This window comes from Hirundo rustica, chromosome 11, assembly GCF_015227805.2.
Source record: "Hirundo rustica isolate bHirRus1 chromosome 11, bHirRus1.pri.v3, whole genome shotgun sequence".
Classification (NCBI taxonomy): domain Eukaryota; kingdom Metazoa; phylum Chordata; class Aves; order Passeriformes; family Hirundinidae; genus Hirundo; species Hirundo rustica.
Window position 1 is genome coordinate 8,085,782 of NC_053460.1, and position 23,607 is coordinate 8,109,388.

The 23,607-nt window shown below is 41.9% G+C and overlaps 1 protein-coding gene across 12 annotated transcripts in view; it reads right to left on the reverse strand.

Moving 5' to 3' along the window:
* Positions 1–247: 247 nt before the first annotated feature.
* The window catches only part of NUP93 (nucleoporin 93), a 78,350-nt gene continuing 54,990 nt past the window's right edge, over positions 248–23,607 (reverse strand). For 8 of the 12 annotated variants that reach the window (XM_040075192.1, XM_040075190.2, XM_040075193.2 and 5 more), the window contains 17 exons: positions 22,550–22,624; positions 20,373–20,471; positions 18,926–19,065; positions 16,698–16,830; positions 15,559–15,716; positions 13,815–13,980; positions 12,953–13,046; positions 11,669–11,860; positions 11,315–11,441; positions 11,128–11,200; positions 10,770–10,814; positions 9,167–9,283; positions 8,421–8,539; positions 6,385–6,502; positions 5,935–6,018; positions 5,118–5,246; positions 248–483 (listed from right to left, as the gene is read on the reverse strand). In XM_040075192.1, the coding sequence (XP_039931126.1) occupies positions 373–483; positions 5,118–5,246; positions 5,935–6,018; positions 6,385–6,502; positions 8,421–8,539; positions 9,167–9,283; positions 10,770–10,814; positions 11,128–11,200; positions 11,315–11,441; positions 11,669–11,860; positions 12,953–13,046; positions 13,815–13,980; positions 15,559–15,716; positions 16,698–16,830; positions 18,926–19,065; positions 20,373–20,471; positions 22,550–22,624 (1,980 nt within the window). In that variant the 3' untranslated portion in view covers positions 248–372. The remainder of the gene's footprint in view (positions 484–5,117; positions 5,247–5,934; positions 6,019–6,384; positions 6,503–8,420; positions 8,540–9,166; positions 9,284–10,769; positions 10,815–11,127; positions 11,201–11,314; positions 11,442–11,668; positions 11,861–12,952; positions 13,047–13,814; positions 13,981–15,558; positions 15,717–16,697; positions 16,831–18,925; positions 19,066–20,372; positions 20,472–22,549; positions 22,625–23,607) is intronic. The other 4 variants (XM_040075197.2, XM_040075199.2, XM_058422055.1 and 1 more) reach the window with 1 other exon arrangement.

Here is a 23,607-nt window from a genome sequence, read left to right on the forward strand (position 1 = left end):
TCAAAACCCCCTAAAGTTTCTCAGCTCTAAGTTTCATTAAGCAATAAATCAAAGGTTTTTTTCTCCATTTCATCTTCTGCTATAAAATTCCATATTCGTGTCCCTGCTGCAGAGCTATGACTTCTTTTTCTGCACAGCCTATTAACCAATTAAGACTAAATTTCTGAATGTAAACCAATTGAAAATGAAAATAATAAGAACATAAAAACACAAGAATCGGTGAAAATGAAAATGTCAAAAACAAATATCAAAACCAAAGAAATTTATTTCCGTCAACAAAAATACAGAATACAAAATGACACTGGTCCCATGGGCCCTCTGAACGTACTAAAGACAGGCACAGGCTGCTGCAACCCAGCCAAAGCTGCTCTGCTAATTCATAAGGATCTCCATTTGCACCAGTCTTGCGTTCGTGTCTCCCGATGTTCTGTACGGGATCATCCCAGCAAACATTATCAGTGCACGAGCTTGAGACTGAAGTTGCTAAAAAACAGAAAAACAAAGTACAGTTACTTCAGTATTAAAAAAATATATATATATATATACAATGATACAATACTCTTCAAACCAGCACACTTAATCTTTATTTCTCAGAGCTGCTCTCTGGGAAAGGAGTCTCTGCATTTTGAAGAAAATCCAATTATTCCCTTTTGCAAGAATTAAATGCATGTCAAGTTACCATTTTGCTTAAAAAATAATCCCATTTATTTGAAAATACCTAAGAAAAAAACATTTTCAGCAATGTGGGGCATTGCTGTACTGCGGCAATCTTGTAATTTCTGCATGAAGTGGGCTTTCCCAGGGCAACAGGATTCTGTCCCACCTTGCAAAACAAAGTTGATCCTGTTGAAATGCAGCATTAATGTTCTCAAAGCAGAAGCACTAGAAACAAATCAGAGATGCCACGCGCGACTGGAGATCTCCAGCAACACCTGCAACATACCAATCTCCTCAAAGGCTCTTCCTGCCAGTAACACAAGGAAAGCAGAGGCACCGAGCCCACTGGGACCTTTGTCCAAAGCAAGCAAAGCCCTTCTTGCACACCAGATGACTACAGAACAGCTGAAGGAATTCAGGAGTAATTTGTTTCATTTGTTAAAACGGTTATTAAAGTAAAAGGAAAGTCATTCCAACAAGTGGTAGGAGAGAGAATACATAAACCCCAAATCTTTGCAGGAAGCATTCAAAGCAGTCTGAACAGTTAACAGGTGTTTCTTCTTTAACACCTCAAAATTACTGTACTAGAAGATCCCACTGTTCAAATCCTCCTTTCACCTACTGACTGCAGAGAAAGCCAAAGGTTTTTAGTTTGCTGTTGGCACATGGATGGTAAATCTGGTAGCAGGAACTTAGAAACTGAGAAGTGACCAAAACTCATTCCACGGTTGGGAACTTTTATAAACACCATCCCTGAAGCCTCTTTGGCTAATTCCACCCCTTTTTCAGGCTGATGTTAAACCAGTCTATTATTCAACAGCCACAGAGGAGCTCTGGAGGCTGATAATGGAAAAGCTGGGAGAGTTTTCCATAGACTGACCTGATTGCTAACATCTCCCAGGACAGTTTCCCTCCCAGGCTGCCAGTTACCTCCAGTGGACTGGCAACTTGACAAGGTGGCCTGGAAATCACTCATTCTGCCCCAGTCAGTCTCCCAGCCTGCTCCCAAATGTGCTACACACTGAGGCTGTGCAATTATGTCCGAGCTGCTGCTTTTCAGTGGAGGTCAAAACAGGTGGTAGTTAAAAAAAAAAAAAAAAAAAAAAAAAGGCATGTCAAGGAATCTGACTTTGGAGTTAAAGTATTAAGAGGAAAAAACTCTCACCATGACTAAGAAGGGCAGAAGAGTGATGTGAGTCACTGTTCTCTTTTACCTTTACAGCAGCAAAGATACCAGAGCTGGCCTATTTTTAAAAATCAAAACAATACTTAGGGAAGAACAAGCAGAGGTTTGCAGAGGTTAAGAGCGGCCTGGAGGTCTAGATGTTCTATTGGCTGTAATTACTTAATGAACATTTAGAGTTACTTGCAATTTAAAATAAGACCATATATAATAAAGAAAAAAAACCTAATTCCATTCCATTCATGTCCTAATTTTGCCAAGATAATGCCCTTGGGCTGCTCCAGAGAGTTCACCACCCCTGGCAGGGGTGAGGAGCCTCTGACATTGCTGTCATGCACTCACAGCATCTGGGTCAGGGCTGTCACTGCAGCCACAGTTTCTAGCACTGCAGGCTGGGCTCCCTGCAATCTCTGCCTGAAATCTGACAAAATGGATCAGGCCAAGTGGGACAGGACTTTGTTCCCTCATTCCTGAAACGAATTAATTATATACATAAAAGAAAAAATACTCAAAACACAGTTTGGGTGATTTTGTTCTGAAATAAACACAATGCAGAAATGCCAGCTGTGACCCCAAACCTGATCTTTTCTAAGTGGAGTCCAGTCCACCTCCGAAGTGGGACAGGAGATGTTTAACAGAGAGCATTACTGGGTTCAGGGGGGGCTCCAGCAGTACTCCTCTCCATCCTGCCAGGCCCACGCTGCTCCTGCTGAAGTCCCAGCCAGGGCAGCAGGATCCTGCTCAGGGTGGTTGGCAGAGCAGTGCTTGGCACCAGAGGACAAATCCAAAGGCTCTGATCTCCACTCTGGAGGCTGCTGTTCCCTGCTATGTAGCCTCAGAGTTACAAACAGCAACTATCTTTTCTTCTGATGAACAAAGGGATCTGAATCTGCCTGTTCTGATGCATTTAAACAAAAGCCAGGGATTTCAAAGACCTATTCAAGAAAATGTAATTTTTCACTCGCATTGTCTACTGGGCAATGTGCCAAGATTGTTAAAGTTTCTGAAAGGGCCTGATTTCCCCATAAATTTGCTTCCCCAGAAAATATGGAAATGCTGCTCTTCTCCCAGGGAGGTTCAGGAGATGAATTCTTGTCATGCACAGCCTGCTGAAGCTCATGTCATCTCTGTTCCAGGTGAATGAGATTTTGCTGAAGAAACACCTCTCTCCTCGCATCTGTAATGCCCTCATTTCTTCACACCAAAGTTGCCTGCCAACTGAAACAATCTAAATTCCCTACACCTGCAGTCTTGGAAGAAATTCTTCAGGGTCAAAAAAAAGGGCAACACATCCTAAAGCCATTCTTACCCTACCTTGAATGTGCCCATGCCTGGTATTTTTTTGCACGTGCAAATCTTTAGGCAGATGGGAGCTACAGGGTGGTAGGTTTTTTCTCTCGCTAATCCTACATTAGCAGACTTATGCTCCCTTGTGACACTCCAGTCACAGAGCTGTTCTCATATCCCCTCCCTGACAGCAGAGGAGTGGACTCTTGTCCCCTCTGATGGCAAAGCACAGCTTGTACTGCACAAAGCAGCCAGAGATCTGACTCAGAAACCCTGTGCCCCCAACGTCACTGACACCCTGCTGCCACGAGATCCCACCACAAGGCCTGGAGTTTGATTAACAAAACTTGAAGCCTGAAATAAAGAAAACTTTCAAGGGTTTTTAGCAAGGTACATTATCAGCTCATCTCCACAACTGTGACAGCACAAGAGTGCAGAGCACGTTTACGCAGCGGTGTTCACACTGAGCACATTGTGGATAGGACACAATATCATGGTGGCCTCCTTCCACACAAACCTCTGCCAGCAAAGCTGCTAATCCCATCCCCAGCCAGCCCATGGTATTCATCCTGAGCTGACACCTGACAGCACTCCACCCCATGGAGATGGCAGATCCCTCTACATGAGGCATAAGACTGAAATCACAAAATCAAAACAAAGAGCTCACTTGGAAAGCAAGGAGCTAAGGCACTCTTTGCTCAGTGCCAACCTTGTGAAGACACACAGCAAGTAACAGATTGTGTTAGCCTGGGACTTCTTCACACGTGCAGAGTTTAAGGTGGGAGAAGCGCAGGCAGCGTGTACCCTTCTCCAGTGCTGCTGATCTGGAGTACAGGCACTCCTGTGAGGCAGGATCCCGTAGCTCTCACAGGCTGTACCCCAAATACAAAAGCTCTACCATTACCTGAGCCTGTTATTTTTCCATCTAATTTTAAAATGCTACTAAGACTTTTACCAGTATTACAATTTACAGATCAAAGGCACTTCTGCAGCTGACTAAAGCCTGGAATAAAGCTGGCTATGGCCCAAGCTGGGTTTTCACTCTCAAAAGGAGTTGGTATTTATTTTCTAATCTGTTAGGACAGGATAAAGGGTTTGGCCTTGGTTTCAAGTGCCTGCAGAAGCTTTAACTTAGTAAGAGTTACAAGAGCAAACCTGGCTGGAATTAGGCTGTGAACCCTTATGATGGCAGGTGAGCGCTCACAAATTTGGCTGTGCCATTTAAATGCTGCCTATTCTGCAGCCTGCTGGAGGTGGAGGCTGCCATCAGTGGCTTGGGGAAATGCTTCTGCACCAGCTCAAGCAGTGAAGTCAAACCCACTGCTGTCATGCATTTCAACAGCAGCCAGACCAAGCCCTGCTGCAAGCTGCCCACTCCCTGCAGGAGAACAGTGCTGGCATTCACCAAGGGGATGTGCTTGAGCATCTCGGTGCTTCACCCAAGAACACCTGGAAAACGTTGGCCTGCATCACTACAGAAGCAAGCTGAGGGGAAGAGTCAAGGAAGGCCTTTCCACCAGAAACGAGCACTTAATCAAATGAAAGGAGTGGCAATCAGGTTTTTAAAAAGCAGCAGCCCAGTTGTCATGGCAGCAACATCAACCATCCTAGAGACACTGCGCTTTGCCCATTTGCTTCATTATCTAAGAATCCACTAAGAAACAAGTTTTCTCTTGCTAGGAGGAGAATATAGATGTAGTATCTCCATTAGGTCAATGTCATCTAAAGCAATATCACAGACTCAGAATGGCTTAGGCTGAAAGAGACCTTAAAGATCACCCAGTTCCAACATTTTACACAAAGCTGAAGGCACCAGAGACCAGCCTTGAGACTACGTAACTGGACAAGCTCAGTAGACCAAGACTCTAAGTAACTGAGCAAGCCAAAACCAAGACCATTGGAGATTCACAGTCACTTGAAGCCCAGTCTCTTGAAACCAGCAGAATAGGATACAGGAAAACTTGTCAGGCAGTGAGGATTATATTCTTACCGAATCTCTGTCTTCCATTACCCGCTGGGGTCTGGCAGGAGTGCTTGGGCTTGTGCCTTTCATCCTCTTATACTTGGTGAATAAAATATTCATGGTTGCAAGCAGGACCTCAGATAAATTGTGTTTGATCTACACAAAGGAGGGGGGAAAAAAAAGACACATTGCAGCAAAAGCAGGTTGACAGAACCATGAGCCTTACTATACAGATTCCTGAAACAGTCACAGGTGTAACTTTGACTGCACCATCCACTAGAAGCACTACCCAGAGCTTTAAGACAGACAGGCCTAATGGCTGCACCTTCATGTTTGATGGCAACAGGTCAGATAAAACCCCCAAAGCACCCAAATATACACAATTACTGCCTAAAAAAGAAGTGCCACCCTCCAGTTAAAACAGTTCAAGAGCAGTAATGGCTTTCCACTATGCTTGATTTGCTAATTAACCCATTAATTCCTGTAATTTAGAGGGAAGGAAACAAACACCCTGCAAATGCTTAGTGACCATTACAAGCATGGAAGAACTAAGTCACCAGCAAGTTAAAAGTTTTCAATATTCTGAACTCTTGAGTGAAACTCAGTTAAGTTCAGGGAGGCTCACATCTGCCGATACCTTCTTCAAAATGGAGACAGGATTTCTGGGCAGCGAATTCTAGTGCTCAAAAGAGCAGCATTAAGAAAAAGTTGCAAGCCAAGAAATGTACTCGTACGAAATCAGAATAGTCTCTACTAAAGAATAAGAATGATGAGATGACAAGGTTTTAAGATCCTTTTAACAAAGCAAAAGGCTTTAGGAAGCTAAACCCAAGACATTACTTACTTCATCGCTAAAATTCCGGAAGGCAGAGACTCTCTCCTTGACGCAATCTTGGCTAAGAGGTACAAGCTTCAGGCGTTCGATAATCTTCAAAGAGAAAAGCAGGAATCAGGACACATAATCAGCATTCTATGTACCATATATATTAATAAAGTGTAAGTGTAAATGAAATGTTTTTGTTTCCATTCAAGATAAATTATTTCATTGTCATTTACTGGTTTATCTCCTCACTTTGTTGAGCAGCAGGAGTATTTTGTTCAATGTCTACAAAAATGCTCCAGGAAGATCACCCTGTTTATCAAGCAACAGGGAAGAAACCTTTTTAAATTCCTGTAACATTGCAGTCCCTTCTAACTCATTAAATACAATTTTTAAAGTGATGTTATTTGAGACATTCTGGGCTTTCAAGGGCACTAGGAAGGCTACACTTCAAATAGAACTCTTGAAACTTACATCAAAGGCCCTGTCAACGTGACCAGCATGATATTCATCAAAAAATGTGATTAAGTCTAGCAGAAGGTAGAACGTGGAGTCAGTGGATTTCTTTGCACTTATCCCCTGCGCTTTGTACCTGAAAGAAATTGTGTTACAATTTTATTGTGCAAAACGGCAACCGTTTATAATTGTGCCCTTGCAATTCTTGGAAGCGGAGACATCAAACTCAAGGACAGAGGGCATTTAACAAAGGACAGCTTTCATTTTCCTTAACCAGGAGGCAGAATTTTCACAGGTTGTGCCTTCTTAAAAACACAGTTAATCGCTTCCAGTTTTGCATCGGATGCAGCAATCCAGCATTTGTTTCCTTTCAAATGTTTACATTTCCCACATTCATGGGGAGACAGTGCCAGGCAGCAGAGACCTGCAAGGCAAGCTCTGTATCAGCACGTTTAACACGCTGTTTTTACAGCAGACAATCCTCTAGCACAACTGCCTGCTTCAGGCAAGAAGTTAAGACTTAAAGGATGGATTAAGAGCTCCTGCACGCTCTCGGGAGCTACGCTGGCTGCAGGATGAACTGGAGGGCTGCCTGCTCTCACTCCCAACTGCACGAGGGCACAAAGCTGCTGCTTCCCCACGAGTGGTGCTGCAGGTAAGCCATGCAGCCTCTTGGCCGTTTTGCTGGGTGTCTCCCCTGCTCCAAAAGCATCACAAGGACACACAGGAGGAATGCTGCATCCCTACAGCACTGACATCAGGACAGCACACAAGGAAAAGCCCTGTCTTACATTTAACTGGCAAGAAGTGCTAGTCAGAACTGCTTTGGCTTTGCAATCACCCAGGTTTGCAGCTGTGAAGTGGCATTATTGCACAGTAGTAGTATTTAGTGCTTTTAGACAGATCAAAGCATGCAGCAAACCAAAAAAGCCCATTACAGCCTTTGCTAAAGCTTTAACTCAAGCCACAGATTTAATTCTCTTTAATGTCTGCCACCAAATCAGTCTCTCACTAAGTCAATATGGCACCAATCTTCACTTGATCCCAGCCCGCCTAAATGAAGGAAAGGCTGACTAGAAGGAGTGACTGGCAAATGCCATGTGTCAAAAGAAGAAAGGCAAAGGCCTCTGATGGAAATCAATACATTTCTGTATTTGTCTTCCCAATTTCAAAGTGCCAGGAGGTGGGCTTGGTTTATTTTTATTCTCTCTGCAGCTCAATGGTTGATAAAAACCAGTAAGGCATTTCTCATAGGTATCCACGTTTTGCTGTAGTAAAATACAGGAATTGTCCCTGGCAGTCACCATGCCAAGATGCACCAAAAGGTGACGATTTTAAAAAATCATGGACAAATTTTCCAACTACAGCTTTTCAGAATCAGGTTATTCCTAACTTCTTAGCTGCTAATGAATCTTGAGCACTGATGTCTCATGCACACACCCTAATTAGCACACAGACACGGCAGGGGACATTCCTTTCAGTTGCCTCCTTTCTTTTCTGGACACCACACTGTACTTGGCTAATGTAACAGGCTGTGGAAATGAGGTCCACTGCTTGCATCAGCCATACACAATTCATCTTAAATATTCCCTTTTTTTAGCTTTCATTAAAGCAGCAGTTTTCAGACAGCTACTGAACTATTGTTACAACTCTGAATTGTAGCTCTCTTAACACTATTTCAAACAAGTGACTTGCATGCAACAACTCAGTGACTGTTACAGTATTTTGCTTTAAAATCAATATTAAACATATAATTCATGATATTTATTGCTCCTCAACAGACTATCTCCAGCTGACAATCCTGATTCACCTACAGATAAAATTTCTTGCCAAATTTACCTGACCTGCCCCTGAAGATTTCTGGTTTTAGGATTGCAAGCCATCACAAGCAGGACAAGGTAAATTCTGACCTCTTCTTTGTCTTTCTAAATACACTGCTGTGGGTGCCACAGTCCAGCCTGCAGAAACAACATCAGGAACTAACACCCACAGCACTGACAGTCCCAGGTCACATCGAGGTGAATCACCCAGTCCTGCCCTCACTTGAATCTTACCTCTCAGCAATGGAATGAGCCATGTTCTTCAACCGCTCCTTGTTTGATTGGGGAGTGCTGATCTGGGGAACAACTGGACTAAGGAGCTTGTTCATCAGTTCTAAAACTTTGTCAGGGTTCTGTTGGCATTAAAATTACACAAATAAAAGGAGCATGAAGGAACGTGGTGTCTCAATCTCATTGAAAAAGCAGAAAAGTCTCATGCAGTGGGGTCTACTGCAAGCACAGAGCCACTTCCCTCACATAAAAAGTCATGATTATACTAGTTATAAGCAAAATAATGCTTCTGGGTCACAAGAAAACGCATTTCCCCCTAGTTTTTCTCTAAAACAGCGGTTATGGTTGTATCTGCTTCTATTTTAAAAGGAAACGAGTACTCAATATAAAGACTATTTTAGACTTCAGTTCAACATCTATGAAACTGGAAGTGTACACTCCAGGTAAATAACTGCACTAGACAGAATTAAATCATGCATGGAGCACTCTACAAAAGAGCACACTGATCAGAGCCACAATGTCCTAAATCAGAATCCCTGGAGCGCAATCCATCTGGATTTGCTAACTACTCTCTTCGTGCAGCCTGTGGCTCTGTTCTTCCAGCAGCAGAAATAAACTGCATGAGTAAGGGCAATTCAATCTCTGAGACGAAACTGAACCTCCTAATCACGGGTAGAACGTTGGTAGAATGTTTGGAAGGGGAAAAGGTGAACCAAGTACATACTTAAGGCAGCACACAAGACATATACCTTTGCAAGGTCGTAGAGTTTTGCAGCTTCTTCAAACAATCCTTTATTTTCTGCTGCAGAAGCCACTTTGTTAATAACAGATTTTGTGTCACTCGTAAACTTGTCTATCACTCCAGGCTAAAGAGGTGAGACAAAAATAAAAAGAGAAAAGAGGAGTCAGAAGGCTCAAAAACTCCAGAATATTCTGTCAAGGCAATGAATATTTTACATGTTGGCTTATGATTGGAATGGCCTGTACATTTCCATGGGAATGTGCAAAAGTGAGACACTAAAAATAGAATGAGCTCTTGCATGAGGGAGTCTCTCCTAAATGGAGTCAGCACTGAGACAATCTTGGTTTCTAGTTCACTCAAAATGACCCAGATAAAATAACTCAGAGTTTGAGCTGTTAATTGCTGATGACACAGAGAAGAAAACACAAAAGACTTCAGCATAGAGCATTCCAGGGGCTCCAGGGATGCAGTTTGTTTATACTGGCATGACAGGTCGGGAGTGAAATGTCACACAGATAACAAAAGGGCAACAAGAATTTTAAAACAAATAATAAACATGTAGAATGAAAGAGATGAAAGAGTCAAGAATATCTGGAAATTACTGTAGTTGAGGACACAAAAATAAGACTTTATCGTCTAGAAGAACTTATTTTAAACTTAAAATTGTTGGTTTCACACCAAAGAAAGTGCAAAACCACAAAATATTTGTTGTTTTCATTTATAAAGATTATCAAGTTACTTTGCTCTCTGTATGCAATCTCTGTGCTTTTGAAACGACAAAATAAAGACATTTAAAAGAAACTCCTGCCAGAAATAACTTACTCCTCTATTTTTGACAGCAGTATGAGCCCTAATCTTAAAATTAAGATGTAAATGATTCTGCAGTCTGCTTTACACAGAAATCTTCCAAAGTTGTCACAGCAAACAGAAAAACTTCACTGATGATCTAAAATTTTCATCATTTGCATGCACTCTCCTGTTTCCAGGTAAAACCTTAAGGTTTCCTTTATCTTCTGACTGTGTAATCTCACATTTTACTATTAGGAATCCGCTTTTACACTGGAAGTAAGATCCATCACATCTGAAAATGGCTGAACTTTGATCCAATACTTACTCTCACCTATACGAAAGTCAGATCAGCTGTGGCTATGCTTGTGGTCTGTCAGCCCTTGCTCCTTTAAATACAAGGATTTTTAAAGGACTGCAATACATTTCTTCCATGAGGTGAATGATGTTGTCATAAATCATTTTCACATGCACACCTCAGTTAACAGAACATTCTCACACACCCACCTAAACTCAACTCCATTTCCTGCTGGGAAGATGAAATTCTGACCTCACTAAACTTACCTGATGCCACTTGCTTCTTCAGTTACACCAGCTCTGTTCTAGAGGAACATAGCCTGCTCTGCAGTTCCTGACCTACCTTTTGTTACTGCAGGTCACAGATTATTCTGTAAAAAGACCTCATATTGGGAGAACTTGAATGTATTCAAACACAGTAATAATTTAGCTAGTGAAAAACAAAGAGAAGCAAAATAGCCTCATGGCTGCTTTGGAAATCATACATAGGTTGTACTTATAATGTAAAATACAAATTGTGAACTCACCTTCCTGCTACCATCCTTTTCCAGCTTCCCAAGAATCATATCAAACTATATCCACATAGATGTAAAGTAAGAAAAAAAAGGAAACAAAAATAGATGAATTACACATATATCACAACGTATTTATTAAGCACAAAGACGGAGTCATGGAATGAAAAACAGTAACCAATGTCAAAAGTATTTGTAACTAAATAACAGGCAAAAAGACACAATTAAATGTCTTAAACACAAGCCCATTGCAAGACCCGCTGTCATCTGGGTCTGCTTGAGGCAGAAAGAGTAAGCAACTCTAAGACTGTCCTGACTAATAAAGATTTTAAAGAGGAATTAACTGAGGAAAGCAAAACATGGCCAAACGCACCTCTCTGCTTTCAATTACTATTTCACTAACACAACGCAAGAACATATTCTCTCCTTGGCTGTCCTTCTCGTTCCTGTAAAAGAAAGAGAGAGAGGAAGGTACTCCTGTTTCGGAGAACTTTCCAGATAACAATAATGAAGCAGTGATAACCAGGAGAATATCTAAAGACATATATATTAGCTCCTACCTGAGAAAGTAAAAGTACTGCAGAGCTTCCCTTGGATCTGTTGATTCAAACTTACGGGTGTAAAGCATCAAAAGGCGCACAAAATTTAAACGTCTGACACCAGGGGGGTCACCAGCTTCATGGCTTACTGCAATGTCAGAAACAGCACTGTCAGAGAATCTAATGCCAGGAAAACACTGATCTTCAACTCAGATTAGTCAGAACCATGATCCAGAGCTCTAATGCAACTAAAACAATTAACTTTTCTGACATTGTTCTCATAAATCTTCCATCAATCACACAGTCCTGCAGTTTCTAGAGGGTACTCTGAAGGCTAAGAAAATATTCCTTTACTGTAAAGTAAACAGGACTTACATAGCTGTGCACTCTGCCCAGATGCTTTCAGGAGCAATTTTAACTCAAACAGGACCAAAGCAACATGAACGGCGTGACAGCGCAAGCGCTCTGTCCGGAACAGAAACGCAATTGCAGCTTCAAACTGTGCTGTCAAGAATAACACTTGGAAGTAGAGGAAAGGCGGCTGGTTCACTGCAAAATGTGATTCACCTGAAAAAAAAACATAACACCTGTAGCATTTTCACACCATTTTCATGATTTCGCAATCAGAGATGACTGCCAGTGGATGCTTCCTGTCACAGTGCATAGTTGCTGTTTATTAGGTGCCAGCCAAAATAAACACAGTACACAAAACTGAATTCCTAACCCCACATTCAGTGGTCAGGAATTCACTCACCTACAATTGTGCCACTGCAAATTTATCATGAAGGACCACAGCATAAAGATATTCAAAAAGTGAAACAGAAGAAACAGTTACTCAGAAAAGTTCCTTTGTTCTTTTCAGACAACAAAGCATCAACTCTGATCAACTGTGACAGATTCTCTAAAGACCACAACTTTTTGTCTGCATTTATACTTACACCAAGTGGTATAAATAATGTTAAAAACCTGGATTTTCCTACTCAGTGTCACCAACAGTTGCTTATTATATTTCCTTACCACATATTTTTATCTGTCTGTGAGTGATACTACAAACTAGAAGGCTGTGGAGAATCTAATTTTGTATGTTTTGGACAGTTCCAAGTGATTGAATTTTGACTGACTGGAAGAAGATTACAGAAAAATGTATTCTGCGGCTGTTCCTAGAACCTTCTGAAGTGGAAGAAACCGTGACTTGGGTCCCCAGAAATTTGCTTGAAATACTAATGCAAGGGAAAAGATGAACACCAGATGCACACAGAGGAAAAGCTTGGAAATACATGACTACATTAGGTAGGGACTGCTTTTCTGTTCTGTATTCCCAAAGCTGGAATTGCTGCTAAAGGACTTCTGCAATGTTATGGTGAGACAAAGCAACCCACAATTAATGGATAAAGGACAAAGAGCAGCAGTGTTGTTCACAGATGAGTATTCACTCTCTGGATCGCTGGGAAAACATGGGACTCATTCATCATGTCCTACTGAAGTCTGCCATGACTCCAGAGTGGGAAGCAGGGTGTCCATGGACACCTTGAAGATGCCTGTCAGTAGTGGAGAGCTGCAGGGTTTTTGTGCAGTCTGGGGTTTGTGTAATAACAACTGCAAAGTGTCCTCAGCAGAAAAGCAGAGCCCCAAGCAAGACATCACTCTGTGGCTCCTCACCATAGTCTTCCAGCAGCTGCTTCTGGAACTGTGACAACGTTAGCCGGTCCTGCGGGGAGCTCGTGCTGCCATCATCAAAACACACTTGGTTCAGCTAAAAAACACATCCAAAAAACAGCACAGATAATGGCCCTTGCATAAGCAATGCACTTAGAAGATATTCATTCCATCTGAGCCCTTCCTAGGATTTGACCAACACACTAGAAACTGCATCTAGTCACAATATCAGCTCCATCCACTGCTGGGAAGCAAAGATCTCTAACACAGCAACAGCTGAAATCCATGCAGGTATAACCCCGGGGTTCCATCTCCATCCATGCCAGCAAACTCTGATGCTAAGACTCTAAACACTCTCAAGCAACATTTTTTGCCACAAATCCAGTATTAACAAATACATCATTCTAGCACCCTTTTTCTGATAAAGGGGAGAAACAGGTACCAGCCAGTACCTACCATGCCCTCACCAAAACCATAAAGACTTCACAGACATCGGCACTATTGTCTTTAGTCAATTCACACTGACATTTCAGACATCCATCCAGGAAGGAGAATTCAAAAAATCCTCACTGGAGCAAGCTAATACTACTTGTAAAAACAGCTGACAAAGATCAGTGTCAAATGAAAAACATGACACTTGCAAAGACAACTGTACCCAAACTAACACCTGATAGCACAGAGGGTAACAGAACAGCCCTGGGATTCGGGTTCCCAGCCCTGCATTATCTTCAAGGTCACATGCACTACATTGATGCAAAACACCAGATCTAGAAGCAGGAAGGGTAGCACAGCAGTGGAGAAACGTGGTACCATTTAGACCTGTTCTTACAAAAAGAAAAACCAAACACCCCAACACCAGACTTACTTTTAGCCAAAGATAATCTTCTGTTTTATCAGCAACTTCACTCTGGTTGTCTGTAATGTCACAACGGCCGATAATACAATAGACAGCCCTTTTGTAGGGGTCGGTGTTATTTCTCAGAGCTCGTCTGTAATGAAGACGCAGTTTATTTTCTGTGGCAGGAGACAGTCTAAGGAAAAGAAAAGATGGAAGGAAAAGACATGAAACCCATTTTCCTTGCATGAGGAAACCTGGATACAGGTCAATGTAAATAGGTGCATATCCATAGCAAAGGCATAATGAAGTGTAAGGCGCTGGCCAATACTTCTTGCACTTCCTGTTCATAACTGTAGGTAAAAATTTTGCACACGTGAATTTAAACACCTAATTAAAGTAATGGAGCATCATCTTCAAATGCTCACTGCAGGGAAAGAAACCACATATGACAGTCTCTTTAGGGGTACATTAATATTGTGGCAGATGAGCTATTTTTGTCTGACTCTGCTACTGCATCATTTCAGAAAAAGAAAGCTTACAACACCTTTGGAAGTCTTTGTGTTAGTAACTAACAAGTGGGTGGGTCATTGTACCATGAGGTCTTTTAGGAGAGGCATTTTCATCATTATTAAACACTGTCGTCATGTTCTTCGTCACTCCTTTTTGCAACCTCTTGTTGAGAATTGTACATAATTTAATCAATAAAGTGTTCTCCTAGACTAAGGCATTGTTTGTCAAATCTGTAGGCAAAGCACTTTTTCAAAGCTGTAATAGAAACAAAATAAATCTATTATGTTGTAGATCATAAAAGTGTTCGTAATGAAAACAGTGACAGTATCTTCAACAAGGTTTCTGCAACAACCTTGATATAATGAGCACTCCTGGATACTCTCTACAAAACAGGTTGATTTATAGAAGAATACCATGGCATACCATACTTGGTAAATGGCACTTGGATTTTTATCCTTTCAGTTTGTTAGCTTAGTTTGTTACTTTTTTATTGGTTTGTTAGTTGGTTTTTGGTGGGTTTTTTTTTGGTTTTTTTTTTTTTTTTTTTTTTTTTTTTTTTTTTTTTTTTTTTTTTTTTTTTTTTTTTTTTTTTTTTTAAATTTCATTGCAAGCAGAAAAGCTGGAAAAGAAAACCACTGTGGAGTTCAGAGCACACCTTAGGGTGCACTAACTCAACCACCTTGCAACCACATCAGCAGCAGTTTGGTCAGTGGCCTCTGTCCGGTGCTGGACAGCAAAAACTGGAAGAGGAGAACAAACACAAGGAAGATGTGAGAGTGAGGCCTCTAAAGCCCTCTAACAAACACTGCTTGCTTTCCCTGTGTAGCATTCTTATGAAAACAGGTGTAGTAAAAAGTGTACCCCAAAGGAAATTCAGTTAAAATAAGCAACAGGGGAAATAAAGAGATTCAGGACTCATGACAGCAGATTAAATCTTCTCTATTGTATGCCATATCCTGCTGTTACACTGGGCTTATCCCTCTGTAAAAAAGTAAACCTACACTACACTGTATTATTTTTGAAACGTAAATTCTTGAATATTTTCAAACTACTCTTTCTCTGTTGAGATTTCTCAACTTCAAAGCCACAAATTAAAACATGCACATTTCTACATGTAATTTAGGTAGGCAATATAAACATCAGGCAGCTATCACCACCAGAAGACATCTGAGCTTTTTGTCTTTCCACCCAGCCACTGACGATTTCACTACTCTGCAGCCAGTCCCACCCCTCACAAAGATCCTTCCTAGTTCCCACTTACCTTCTGTCTTTACTGTGCATGTACTCCTGGAACCAGGTTTTGAACTCTCCCAGCTGGTGCTGTGCCCGTTTCACCACGTGCATGGCTGCACTCAGATCTCCACAGCGCATGCAGTAATAAATCAGTGCCCACACAGGATGGCCCTCCACCTCACCATCCTGAAAAGAAATAGGACATACTTATTCTTTTCCCTAAAAGCAACCTATTTGGATGATTTTTCCTTATCCTTTGCCTCTTTTGTTATTTCTGCCCTTATACCCACAGTTGTATTGGTAAAAAATTCTGTTTGTTACAGAAGCCAGAGGTCATGAGGGTTGAGTCCTGGCAAAGCTCTGCACATCTCAGCAGTGAAAGGTTTGATGCTCTTCTGCTAGCCCAGATTTCAGTTCTGAGAATGCCAGAATTACCACATGATATCTGCCCCACACAGGATATTGATCTGGATTAGGCCACCGAGGTATTAAAAACATTTTCACTGAAACAGAAAGATATCAAACTAATCACTGAGCTCAGCAGGTAAGCTGTGTGCTCTCCAATGTTATAATTTATTATTTCTTCATTTAACTTTTATATTTAATTTTCAACCCAGACTGCCTATCTGATAATTTGGAAGATGCACAGCTGTGCACTTTTTACTATGTGCCAGTAAGAAGGGTTTTATTCAGATTCCTAAATAAAAGGAATTGGTTTTTCAGGCTACAGTTCAGATGAATTCATTACACATTTGCATGTGTAATGACATTTGGTGACGGTTTCATTATCTTACAATAAATGTAAAAAAAAGAGAAAAAGCAAAACACGGGGATTAAGTTACTGCTTTTTCGAACCACCATAACGGATTTTAATTCTTGCTTGTTGGTTTCTAAGATGACAACCAGAAGACACTATAATTTCTAGAATCAGAACTCAAGCTACTGAGGACCCACCATGCTTTGGGACTAGGTCTGAACTCAAGAGTGATTTTGTCTGCCATCTCCCACTTTCCTAGTAAAAAATTCTAGAGAAGGAGTAAGATCCTGCTGCCCTAAAGGCAGCTTAAACAATAGAAAAGTCACCAGAGGCTGCACGGGTCCCCTCTCTACGGGGTGAAGAGATTCGTGTTGTTATCTCAGCTCGGTGGCTGACAGTGCTGGCCATACCTGCAGGCCAGGGACAGATGCTGGGAGTTTGATGTTCAAGAAGCTGCGGACCAGTTGGTAGGTGCCTGGGACTCCACCCAGCTGAGCCTGGTGCAAGTTTCCAAAGACTGTCACAAAAGTGTAATTTTTGTAACTGAAAAACAACACAAGCAAAACAAACACGAACAGACTGAGACACACCTGCCACAAAAACATCCACTGCCTTTCAGATCTGACAGAATTAACAATTTAATGCAAATTAACTCGATGTTCAAATGTTACCATTACAACAAAATGAGGCACAAATTTTGGTCCGTTTAGGAAGATCCTGGTATTTAGCAGTCTCAGAAGACACCATGTTTGGAGTCTGTCTGGAGCGGACTGCTCCAGGTTCAACTCTCACTTATGAAATTCCTGTTATTAGATTCTTGCTGTACAAAGTTAAGCTCAAAAACAAAACTGGCAAGAAGCCTTTCCACCCTAATTCTGTAGCTCTCAATCCCATCATGAAAGAACAGTTAAATACCACAGATGTGTTTGCCTCTCCTTCCTGCCCTATGGAAAAATATCAGCCTTAGGGCTATGGACTTACCAGAAAGAAATCCCAGAGAAAAAGGGAATTTAGAGAAATATAACTGGCAAAGGCAGCTTTAAGAAAATGTTTTAAAATAACCCATCAAAGCATTTAATCAAGGCAGATCAATCTGACAAATACTCATGTTTAGAAGCAGGAGTTTCAAAAATTTGTACACTGAAGGAAGACCTAAGTAAGCAGCATCAACAAATGACATTAAGTTCTTTTTCCTTCTCTGCAGCACGTTAGACTTGTGCACCATCAGAAATCTAAAAGACTACATAAACAGGTATCAGAGTATCTTGATAAGCAGAATTATGCCTGAGGCAAGTGCATGCTCCTCAGGGCTTAAGATCACAGTTGCTCCAAAGGAACTGCCGTATGAATGGCTGTGAGTGGCATTACATCTCTTCTATATATGAGTGAGGGGCTGGTGAGGCATGGAAACCCCAGTATTAGCCAAGTCCCACCAGGGAAGAAAAGCTATGAAGCAATGCACAGTGTTTGGGCAAGGTTTTAATTTAAAAAAAAAAAAAAAACAACCAAGAAAAACCAAGTCTGAGATGCCTAATCTCCACAGTTGGGAGCATTGGGGAAGTACTACATATAACTAACGCCCAACTTCAGTTAGCAGTTAATGGCACTGTAAAAATTCATCACGTTGGGTATGTGGCAAATCAGGTAAAGAGTCACTGGCTCATCACACTCTGCTGAGACTGAGGAACTGGGAACAGAAGATTCTCCCCATGTGCCAGCTCCTCTGAGCACAGGCAGCAGCCGCCACCATCCCCGGGTGACACTGAGCACTGACGGGGTGTGACAACCAACTGTCAGGGCCAGAAGAGGCTGTGCCAGGAGGTGAGAGCATCTCCTCCCACAGTGCTGTGTCAGAGAGCAGTGCTTTCCATGCTCTGATGCAATCCACGTCCCTAACAAATGCCCAGATACCACCCTGCAGTTACTGCATGGGCTGGAAGAGCCTGCTGGCATCACATTGCAGCTCCGAGAAAAGAGACACTGCAATAACATGCACCCACGTGTGCAGTGAATGGGCACTTGGCTTTGGGCAGCTTCACAGCTTCTGGCTCTCCAAGAACTCTACTGGTCAAGGAGCTTAGGCCCCCAGGGTACTTGCTAAGACACACAGCAAACCACTTTCTACAGTCTGAAAATCACTGCTACATGTCTCAACTTTAGCTTCTTCACATTTTCCAAAAACTTTTCAGTGTAGAAATGGCATGATCAGAACTCGGCTCACTGCACCAGGTTTGTCCCCATGCTGTCCTCACAGGCTGCTGGCAGCAATCAGAAGGGGAGCATATAGAAAAGAGGATATTCTTTTGCAGAAGAGAAATAGATCGCTTTCCTCAAGTGAAAAACTTTCACATATCACCATACGTATATAAAATATTTATAAGCAACATAGAAGAAAGAATAAAAGTCTTTGCAACTTCTAAACAACCTCCCCACGGATTCAAGGCGTTTTAAACTAGAACACTGTTAAACTAGAACAGTTTTTTATTTAAGTGGCTGCTCTAAGCCCTGCACAATAGAAAAGTCAGGCAAGAGACCTATCTGTGGCAGCACGAGGTAGCTGACTCTAAGTGCACTACAAAGTCATTCTGGCTTATAATTAGGGAACTCTACCCATCTGTAGTCAGAGCACCCATCTTACCTTTCCTCCAGGTAGTGCAGAGCGTGCCTCACGAACTCCATGCGCACCTCCATGTTGGTCCGGACTTTGAGGGCATCGCTGGCAGGAACCAGGGTGATGTCGGTCATTTGTTTCACCATGGCCCACATCTCAGAGATGTTCTGTAAAGAAGTTGTTCCATGCCTCAGCAATTAGTACAGAGATGAACAAGCAACACTGTTTTGAGCTACACTGTGTTTTGATGCTTAAGGAAAGCCTAAGAACACAAGAGTAATTCATGTCAGTTCAGATTTGTAATGGAGATACTGGATACAGTCATGAAGGTAAGCTGCTTCTGTCCCATGGAATTCAAATTTCACAGGCTTTTTTTGCATAGTTTTTGCACAAGAAGATGGCTATAAATGTTGTACCTGCAACTGTTCCCAAAAATTGACAACTATTTCCAAAACTAGGCTGGGTACTTGGTACTTCCCACTCAATATATACCACAGCATCATCAGCTTTCCATGTAAGCAATGGCTCTGGCTGCTGTTGGAAAGCTGTGTGATCAGCTGTGATAAGAAGCATCAAAAGGACACTGATCACTTGGACAAAGGCTCAGTTATAAATAAAGGCTGAAAACCATCCAGATATGCTTATTCACAAGGACAAGATCATATCAGTGCTTACAGGACTAGGACGTCCCTGCTGAAATGGCAAAATACTGAGAACTAACAGCACCGTTCACTTGGGCAAGGGCAGCTCTTTGATCTCGGTGCTTCAAAGCCATCCAAGAACACTGAAACTCCCCGTGCTGTCCCCTGCAAAACAGAGCTGTTCAGAGTGAAGATGCACATCTGTAATTCAGATCCATTCGAAGGGTTTGCCCTTCAGCTTCTGAGCAGCTTTTTGCTCTCCCCATTTGCACAGTTTTTTCACAGCTTGACCCTGCTACAGTATTCTCCTCCAGGCATTTCTCCAAGGTTTGTGCATTTGTTTTCGTTTTTTGGGTGGATCAAGGCGACACAAAGGAACAGAAAAAAAAGAAAGTAGGCAGATCATTGATTTAAAAGTCAATCCTAGGGGCTTTACACTTTGCTATGAGAGCCTATTTCAGCTCTAGCAGAGTCTGACCGAAGACCCTTTACCCCCAATTAAATATCTTCAAAGGACATAAAGAGACCACATTTTGTAAACCAAACACAAGAGAATCTATTTAAAATTAAAAGCAATTTTTCCCTCAACAGCTTATCACTTATGATGGGACACCAGGTTGGTTTCTTCCTTGCTCTGTTAAGAAATTTTCACCATGACCAACTTCATCGCAGGTGGGCCCTGCTGTACTGGAGGAAATTCTGGTATTGCCTCTGTGTTTTCTGTGGAGCCATGCAATTTTTTTTGGCAATATCAGTATTTTTCCCCCTGATGTCAGCAGGCTGTTAATCACAGCCTGAAAATAGCTTAAATACATTTCCTTATGTTAACTTACTGGCAGTACCTTATCATCCAGGCCTGCAGTAGCAGCACAAAGGTCCACCAGGTTAGGCTGCAGATGTCCATTCACTATCTTCTCATTATAAATATAAATCTAAAACATAATTAAAGTCAGCATGTTTAACAATATACATGATGCTCCATTCCATCCCCAGCCACAGCAGCAAAATCTAAATCAGGCTTCAAAAACAGTGTTCCCAGCAAGTCCCTCTCCTCCTCTCCCACATCAGCCACTTCCAACCCAATGGCAGAGGAAGGGGCATCAGGCATCACCCAAGCTTGCACACCACCTCTAAGCCCCAGGCCAGCAGCAGCCCAGCTGTTCAGGGGCTCTGAATGTCCTGTTAGACTAACTGCAGCTAATTGCTGGAGGACAGGGATTCAGAAGTGACCTGGTAAGTGGATGGCTGTGATACTCCCCTGCATGGCAGCCTCCTACCTGCTGATGTGAAAGAAACAGGATTTTGCTGGTTTGCGGCAGTATTCAGGGAAATCTGAGACTGGGAAATGAAGAGAAATCTGACCCTTCAGAGCCTGCCCTTAAATGTATACACACACCTCCCCATTTTAACGCTTGATCTCAACTGAGCTTCGTCTACTATTGTTTATTCTACTCTGAGTCCAAAGACCTTCCACTAAAAATAATAATTCTCAATACTAGAAAGGCAATGCCATTGTACTTTAACTCCATTTGGCATGCAGCACTACTACGACATGCCCAGGGTGCAGACAAGATGTAGAGCTCAGCCCTGCAAACGGAATGCAGCATCAGTGAAATCCTGTCTGTGGATGCCACTGTGTTCCTGTGAAGCAGTCTGAACTATCCATGAAGAACAATTAATCACTTCAGTATAATTAAAATACATTTCATGGCTGCTGATAAATGGATGCAGCATGGATCTCCAGCTCTCCTCCTGACCTCCAGGTCTCCCAACTCCCCCCTGAAGGCACAGGAGCCCCACACAGCCTGCTGACACGGGGTTATTCCTGAACTGCAGCAGGCTGACAAGCACAGCTCAGCCAGGCCAGCTTCTCTGGAGCCCTTGGTGGGAGCAGTGGCTGCACCAAGTGTTTTGGTAGCAGAAGCTTGGCCACAAACACGGCATTTCCAGGGCACGTGGCAGCAGTCTGTGCACAGCCCGTGACCCTGCCAAGGGCCCACCAGCCGTGGTGACTCCACAGCCACCCCAGAGCCAGGACTGCCAGAGAGACTGGGCTTCCCATATCCAAACCCCATGGAGTAACACTGATGGCTTCAAAGCACAGACAATTATGCTTTAAGGAAGACCTTCACTGTGGGTATATTACAGTAGATATGAACTAAAATAACAAACTATTAACAGCCACTAAATGAAATGCATGCATTACCAGCACAACCATGAACCTTTTGCTATTAAGTTTCTTCCCAGTGACCATAACTGGATGCAGATGCAGGAAAACAGATGCACAAGCTGCTCTCTGCCTCAGCACAGACTGAGCCAAAGCACACAATAACAGTAATTGTGTGCAAATTAGTCAACACTTTGTCTACGTCGTTTCACATATTCCATTTTGAAAAATCAAGTCCTTTTCTTTCATTTTGTTCTCAACAGTGCTAGTAAACAGATAATCTCAAATAACAACAGTAACAAATTGGTTATGTAAAGGTTCATCAGTCTTCCCTGAAAATTTCCAGAGGGAGCCTAATGCAATCAAGCATATTAATTCATAGCTGGTGTACTAAAGCTTCTCAAAAGCAATGCCATTAAAATAGGATATAATTCAACAAACGTCAGGATTAACACTTCAGCACGTTTTTTCCTACACACATATATGAGAAAAATGATCTTCCACATAAGAAAAAAAAATCCATTTGTAAACAAGTATGGATTGACACAAATCCTACAAAAACTCTTTTGAAAACTTAATTTCCGTTTACTTTACAAGCATAAATGCTTTCTACAGTCATATATGTGATGCTCAGGATCTCTTTTTGACAAAAATTATCCTATAGCAAACAGGTGAGTATGCTTCTAAAAACACCAAGATTTGTATGTCAAAAGCATTTTATCTCCAGGCATATATTTTCACCTTTACCTATCATATCTTCTTTTACACTAAGCTCTAATCTTTATCTTCCCTGTCTCCCTCCATGTAGGACACGTTTAATGAAGTTTTTTCAGTTCCACTCACCTGACGAGCATACGCCATCTCCACACTGTCCAAAGAGCTGCGACCTGGAGGACCCACCTCACCAACATAGCTGGGCTGTTTAATGAGAAGCATGCAAGGCATGAAGTATAGAATTCCACAGTGCACTTTACCAATACATCTGCTCCTAAAGAACAACAGCAAAACTGTGTTCCTGACAGAATTAAGAGCAGGGTTTTGAACCATTTACAGAGAAAAATGCGGTCTCACTGCGATACCCCATCACCTTCCCAATATAGCTTAAACCTTCTAAGTGACAGAAATCCTCCTTATTCAGTCCACAAACCAACCATTAGCTCTCTAGAATTAGGACATCATTGTCTCTTGGTAGCACCTTATAATTTGAATTCTTTGCTTTTGTTTCTTGAAAGGTTGCTTCTTGTCAGTGTCTCGCTGTGAGGCATCTGCTCTGAACCTCCATCACAGCAAGGACATAGAGTTCAATGACGACCTCAAACAGATCCAGTCTGGCAAATCTCATACTCCAGTTTTGTCCCAGTACCATGATATAGACATAAAATTGGACTGCAGCATTCAATTGCATGCTGGAAAGTGCCCCACTGCTGGTCTGCTGCAAGAGGAAGTACACTGGCAATATCCTGACCTGAAGAAAATAGTATTTTTACCCACAGAGACTATGCCAAGATTGAGATATTTTCAGTGTAGAGCAGGGAGAGACAGCCAATGGAATCATGGCATACAAAATTTGTACTCTTATAAAACTCATAGTAAAATGCCATAATAGCATAATGCTGCATTAAAGCAATTTTAAGTATTCACTACATGGCACAGGTATGTTCTCAGTACAGCCACCACTGAAAATAGATGTTCAATACTCTGGAGGAAAGAATACTCCCAACAATGCTCTCTGCTATTTTCCTGTTTTCTAGAAAAATGTAATTCTTCATTTCAGCATCAGCATTGCAAGTCTTGAGTTAGAAAAATAAAGTACAATCATTTTAAAGACAGATCCCTTTGAGGTAAACAGTCCTTTAATATCAGCTGCTTCAGAAGCCACGCTGGTCTGAAGATCAAAGCAA